This window comes from Crocodylus porosus, unplaced genomic scaffold (genome assembly GCF_001723895.1).
Source record: "Crocodylus porosus isolate Cpor-Errol unplaced genomic scaffold, CroPor_comp1, whole genome shotgun sequence".
Taxonomy (NCBI): domain Eukaryota; kingdom Metazoa; phylum Chordata; order Crocodylia; family Crocodylidae; genus Crocodylus; species Crocodylus porosus.
In genome coordinates, this window is record NW_017728951.1 from 10672119 (window position 1) to 10679244 (window position 7126).

The 7126-nt window shown below is 41.6% G+C and overlaps 1 protein-coding gene across 1 annotated transcript in view; it reads right to left on the reverse strand.

Annotated features, from left to right (window-relative positions):
- Window positions 1-289: 289 nt before the first annotated feature.
- Window positions 290-7126, reverse strand: part of HTRA1 (HtrA serine peptidase 1) — a gene marked incomplete at its 5' end in the record, with an annotated part of 55285 nt that continues 48448 nt past the window's right edge. Inside the window, 4 exons of the mRNA XM_019555461.1 lie at window positions 290-458; window positions 4149-4244; window positions 6627-6684; window positions 6802-6916. Coding sequence (XP_019411006.1) covers window positions 290-458; window positions 4149-4244; window positions 6627-6684; window positions 6802-6916 — 438 coding nt within the window. The remainder of the gene's footprint in view (window positions 459-4148; window positions 4245-6626; window positions 6685-6801; window positions 6917-7126) is intronic.

A 7126-nucleotide genomic window follows, 5' to 3' on the forward strand; every position in this document is an offset into this window, starting at 1 on the left:
ACATAGGAAAACAAAGGTTGATTTTTTTTTTAAGGAGCAGCAGCAGATGTAAAAGCCAGAAAAGAATATATTGCATACATAAAATACAAAAGGAAAATTATTATTTGCAGTATGTGACATAACGTGGGTTTTGCACCTTAAACCTATTCAAAAGTAATTTTTGGCCAATGCTAATCCACTGAACAAGCAGAATGTTGGGCAAAAGTCTAATGTTTCCTGTACCAGCACAGAGATAATAGAGGCAGTCCATTGGTGTTAAAAGAACATGAAATCCAGCTCATGCTTTTGGTTAAGGGTCAATTTCTTCAGGAACCACTGTTATCATAATATCTTCATTGCCTCTGCGTACAACCATGTTCAAAGTACTGTCCTTTTTAATAATGTCACTGACATCATTGGCTGAGATTATTGCCTGTCCATTGATACTTATAATCACATCATTTTCTTTCAGGCCACCACTAAAATATAAAAGACGGATATGTTATTGAAGTTTCCATTTTCTCCTCCTTGTAATGCAACTGAAAGAGAACTGAAGCGCCATAAGCCACCAGGAATGGCAGTCAAAGGATTGGATTCAATTGACATACAGAGAAATACAACAGGCATGCAATAGCAGGCTGGACAAGTTATGTGGTGATGCATTATTAGAATATGGTACTAAATCTCAGGTGGTAAGCATAACATTATTGAAACCCCTATAGTAACATTTTTACAGTATTTATGCATTTTTCATTAGGATCCTAGATACCAAATCAGCAGAGAAGACTGAGGCAAATCTGTAAGATTTGAGGGTTTTTTAAAGGTAGTTAAAGGGGTTTTGTTTCAGTTTTTTCTTTTGATCATAAATGGTAAAAGCAATTCAAGCTGCACACTGCATTTACAGGTATTTCAAGTTGTGGACAGATGAAGATATATACATCAAATATCCCACGCTGCTCTCTACAATATAGTATAATCTCATTATAACGAACCTTTTTAATAACCCTGCTCTTCCCTTTTTAACATTTCTAACAGCAGGAACTGATTTTTCTTATTGGTATGATGCAGCAAATTGATCAATCCTATCATAGGAAACAACTTATGTTAACGAACTTTTCTCCTAGTCCCATGAGGGTTTGTTATAATAAGTTATATCCAAGTTGGAGCACCTGTATGATTTAAAACTAAACTCAAATAACATTCACAGGCATTTAATACATAGATTTACCACACAGAAATGCAGGTTGTTCCACCCGTTATTTTCTTGCAGTAGTTTTCTGAGGCCTCAGTTATGTACCAGATGCTTTTGTGCCATGTGCTATAAGAACAGGCCAAAAGAGAGAATCCCTTGCCAAACAGCATACCAAAGTCAAACAGAGGACAATAGGAGAAAGCAGTATAGAACATATTCCTTCTACTAAAGGTCTTTCACACTCTGCACTGGGTTCCTCTTGTATTTGTTACATAAAAGCTATCCAAGACTGCTGCTAGTCCTGAGGGATGGGGTAGGAGCAGGGAAGCGGAGACACTTTACATACCTCCTGGGCTTGTCCTGTCTTGCATGAAACTCTGGCTCTGAGTCATGGAAATACTAACCCAAGTAACCAGATGAGACATGATTCAGCCCTTGAGCAGAATCCTTTTACACAACCACAAAATATTCATAGGACTTTTCCATCCACAGATAAATGCTTTACAAAAGCTTTGGTCAACATTTTCAAACAACTAGAGATCTCCAGTCCCTTACTTGAAGGGCCTTAAATGAGCATGCGTTTCAGAGGTTTGTCAGGTGATCTGTACTTTAGGAAAACAGATCCCTTTAGGGAGCCAAAAGTTGGACATTCCAGCTCAGTCCATTTGGAATTGTTGGTCCCTATATGTAGATGATGTAACAGAACCCGCCTCTCTTCCTCTAGCTTTCAAAGGGTTCATCTACAAATGCTATTAAATCGTAGTATCTTTACTGCACAGTAAAAATACTGTGCAGTAAGCCTACCCAGGAGCATATTTACACGTGTTCCCTCTTCGGAGTTTGCTCCCAATGGGAGCAACCCAGTACAGTCTGCCCTGCTCTCCCCCCTGCAGCAGCCAGAGGGAGCTCCAGGCTTTCTGTGGGTGCCAGCCGGGGGCCTGGCATGGAGCACAGGGCCAGTCCCCATGCGCATTGGGCCAGGAGAGCCCTGTGGGCTGCAGCAGCAGCCATCTCCTAGACCTGTACGCATCAGGAAGGATCCTGATGTGCATGGGGCCAGGAAAGAGCTGCTGCTGCAGAGCTCTCCTGCCCCATGCACATGGGGACAAACCCTGTACCCAGCGGGGCTTTCCCACACAGCCTGGGGTTGGTGAGGACCTGTCCTCGTCTGGGTCAGGTCCCAGCCAACTCCAGGCTGCCCAGACTGCTCTGCACATACCAGGGCTGGCCAGGTCCTGTCCCGGTTTAGGCAAGGTCCCAGCCAGCTCCGGGCTGCACAAAGACTGCTCTGCACAGCCTGGGACTGGCTGGGACCTACCCCTTCCCACGCAGCTCTTTCGCAGCCCCATGCCCAGATCTGGCAATCAAGACACAGGGCAGGGAAAGAGCTGTGAGAGAGGGGCAGGTCCCAGCCCCCTGCCCTGATCTGCTGCTGAGGCAACTAGCAGCAAGCCCCCAGCTAGATGGAAAATCCAGGGCCTCACTGCTAGCTGCCCCACTGGTGGGACAACTCCCTGCCTCTCTTGGCTGAGTGAGGATTCCCCATCCAGCTGGGTGCTCACTGCTAACTGCCCCACTGCTAGCTCCCCAGTCCCAGTGCTGCTCAGGTCTCTGCTCCTGTGGGGAGCCTGGATCCCCACAGTGCCAAGATAGGCGGGGGGGGGGAAGGGGGGAGCGAGGGCAGAGAGGGACCCCTTCCCATGCCAATCAGCTCCTGGTTCCTGGAGGGAGCCAGGAGCTGAGCAGTATCAAGACTGCTGGTGTGCCTGCCTGGGATCAAATCTGCTCCCAGACAGCATCTACATAAGCCCTACTGTGCAGTATCTGCTGTGGGGCAGCTAGCAGTATCTACTGTGCAGTTAGTTTAGTACATGTATTTTACAGGTTAGTCTACTGTGCAGTAAAGCATCTTGTACAGAGACACCCCAAGAGTGGTATAAGCCTTATGACAACAAGAACTATTTGAACAACTTGTCCTGGTGAAAAAAGCAACCTTAATCATCTGATTTTCTGTGCAGTATACAAAGATGAATAATATTTAAATTTCAGGGTAATCCTTTACTGCTCAAATATTCAGATTCTGAACTTGTCTTCATGACCTAAGATTTATTCAGTCTCAGATTTCTTCTTTTCTGCTTCTGCTTCTCTCTTTGCTACTATTTCCATTTTCACAGTCTAGGACTTCTGCATTCCTTAAAATGTAGTCTCACCCCAAGTTAAACCCAGTGTTATCCCCATGTCAAACAGGCACATTTAGAAATAGCACATTGAACAACTAAATTCATCTTGCACTAAGTGACTGCTATACTGCAGCTAGTTATTAGCTAGATATTAGTGCTAGATATTTGCACAGAGGCCATCAAAAACATGCCAGAGAGTATTAGTTCTAATTTGTTTTATTCCTACATGCCTCTAATACTAACCGTGCTGCTTTGTCACTATGGTAACTTTTGCTCTTGTCCTATAATAGCTCCAGTTTCATGATCTTGATAAGTTTTTTCCTCTTCTACCCAAACTACCAAGTAATTAACTGATTCATAAGAATTAAAACACTCATGAAAAATAACAGAAATATTCCGATGATTGGAGATCCTGCCCATAAAGAATACAGAACCTGGGCAATAGTGGCATATCTCCCACACTTCCAGACCAATTTGCCTAAACCAATTTAAGCATTAAATGGTTGTAATAGCGAAATTTATCCTAAGTAAAAGGATAAATTTAGTTATCACAACCATTTAATGCTTAAATCTTAAACTCTAGGCTGAGATTTGTGACAAGAGTTTCACTGTAATATTCATGTTGTAATATTGGTGGGTGCCCGTGAAATACTTACCTGAAATCACCATTTTAACCTAACAGTTATCAGATTGTAATCTGGTTACTTTAGAAACATAATTTAGATGTGAAGGCTTCTTATTACTAATTCCTTAAACAGGTTGTGTTGGCTGTGTTAAAAGAAAATCTTTTAACTTACACTTCAGCTGGTGTATCTGGTATTACTTCAATAATATAGGCCCCAGAAATAACATCAGGAAAGTCTTTATGGTGATCCTTCAGCTCTTTAGCTTTGCTGAAAAAAGTAATAGCGATATTAATATATTTTGACAAATGGTCATGTAATTTCTGTTTGCTAATGTATGATATAAAAACTGAAGTGACATATATTGCAATTCAGTTCAATTTCTAAGGCTCAACAGTGTTTTAAGAACAATTAAACATTTTAAAGCATACAGATTTCTTGGTACAAGGGCTTGTTTGCTTTGTTTCATTTTTACTGGCAGTCATTTCAATACTTGCAAGAAAACAAAAATTTAAAACACCGACCCATTACTTTAGATCTTCAGGAGTAACTCCTTGCAAAGCACATTACAATAAAGCACTTACTGGGTAACAAAGGCAAAACAGTAATGACATCCAGATTCAAAAGAAAGCCACAAAGATTTATACCCATCACAGATAACACATTTTTGGCTACTCTTAACTAGACATCCAGAAACAGCTGCAAAGTTTAAGCTTTCCTCTACATATTATAGATACAGGAAACCCTCACTATTCGCTGGTTCGGCATTTGCCATTTCAAATACTCACGAATGCTGAACCTGCTTCTTAAATATACTTAAAGGAGCTCCTTGGGAGCTCTGCACTTGCTGCCACCAGGCTCTTGCTGCCACTGCTGGGCTCTCGTAGTCACCAGAGCAGCCGTGCCTCACCCCAGGGGCACTGAGTTCATGAATATAGACAGCGTTCATGAATGCAGTGCTTTATTCACTGATTTTGTCATTCGCAGGGGGGGCACGAGAACGTATTTCCCATAAATGGCGACGGTCACCTATATTGTGCAACGAACTGGTTAATTATGCAATTACTTTGGCTAACTACAGATAATCAAAAAGCCAAAGGTTTAATCAGTTCAACTGTCACAGATTAGTCTAAACTGTGTAGACTGAACTGGTAAGCAAGTGAACAGACATTCACTTTTGATTCCAGAAATGCAGCCACATGACTACAGTGGCCCAGGCCAGATGCTAGGGAAAGCTAAAGCATGCCTCCCTGCTCTGCTAGAGCAGACAGCTTGGGCCAAGGGTAGTCCACCCACCCTGCAAGGAGGAGCTTATGGGGGAAGTGCAAAGCATGTCCCATGGCTGGGGGACCATGAGTTAACTTAAATCTGGAGGGAATCCGGGACAGAAGTTCAATAAACTGATGTAACCTAAATCAGCTAAGTCTGATACTATATCCATCTAGGTTTATCTTAAACTGGTTTAGGCCATTTTGAAAGCAGTTTATGTGCACTGAACTTACACTGTGTTACAGATTAGAACCAGCTTCCAATCACTTATACCAGTTCATGTGTAATTTCTGTACCTAGCCCTTGAGACTAGCTATCATGCTATAAAAAGCTCCAAACAGCTACAAAGTTAGATCTCAATCCCACAATCGTGCCTCTTGCCATGCATGTGTGGCATGGCAGAAGAAGCAATTGGGCAGATCACACATTAGATCCCACCGCACCTTTATCTGTACATGTAAAGGGTCCCTAAAAAACATGGCTTGTGTTTTGGCAAGACCACATGTGTTACTCAAGTCTTGCTAGGGCAATTTTTATCTGAATGGGGTCTGAACCAACAGGACCTGACAGAACCACCAGTTTCAGTGATCTGGTCCCATCAGTCAGGTAAATCGTAGTCTTACAATACCATTTTTGTCCCTCCAAAAGAGCCATAAAACTTGCACTCAACTTCCAAGCAAGGCTGACCCCTACATCCTGACTTTTGTATTTGCCATGCTTTTGCCCATGCATTATAAATACCAGGGCAACATCTTTTTCAGTGCAGTTTTTATTTTTATTTAATTTACCCCTTTCAGTCCTTTCCTGGGTTATCTGTTTTTCCTGCAAGATTTTACAGAGACAATAGCAGCTTGCAATGTTTATCTATAGTTACTGCTTTATACTCAAGGAAAAAAAGCTGTATTTTTTTATTGAACCTGAAAATCTGCAGTTGACTTATATGTGGGGTTACCTTATAACTGAATCAGTATGGTATATATGAAGTTAGGTGCTATGATTCATAAGGATACTATAGACCCTGCTTCGCCCACCTAAACCTCACAGTAGATCCATGTGGATTGTCATATGTAGCATTCCCCCAGAGCTGAACAGCAGTTGTTTAATACTCTTTCTTGTCGCCTTTTTGGAGAAAGCAGTGGTGTTATTAAAAATGGCTTCCATGAAGATCCACTGAAGGTTTCATGGCACTTTATAGTCACACACATAAAAAAGACAGCCAACTACTGGCAGAAATATCAGCAGAGTCTACAGAAGGCCAAATTCTGAAAACTTATCTATGAAGGTCTCCTACTGTTACTGTGGAGATTAGTTTGCTCACAATACATGAATAGCTATATCCAACTAAATATATGGATAAATGGAAAACTGACCATATCTACCTACCTAGGAGTGAGCGACATCATCCGTATGCCAATGTACTTCTTCTTAGTTACAGCTTTCCCTGGTACCAAGAAAAAAAGAAAACAGTTTTGACAGGAAGCACTGTGGGTCTCAAAAATAAAAAAACATTTTTATTTTGGTTCTCCAAAACATATTTTTCAAACACATAGTACAATACCTTTTGATTGTCTGTCATGGGATTCAGTTAAAAACTTTTTAATTTTATCAGATGGAATTGCAAAGGAGATTCCAGCTGTAACTTTTAACGTGTTAATCCCAATCACCTCACCATCCTGGAGAAATAAAAAAAAGATATTTTAGGAACCATAACATGCCATAGAGAAATAATGTAAGGGAAGAATTCTTACATGTAGTTAACAAAAAATGTACCTGCAAAAAATTATTGTGGACTATTCTCATTAAGAAACTGGGGGGCTGTGGTGTAGACACCCACACAGTCAAATGGGTCGCCAACTGGCTGGAGGGCCGCACCCAGAGGGTGG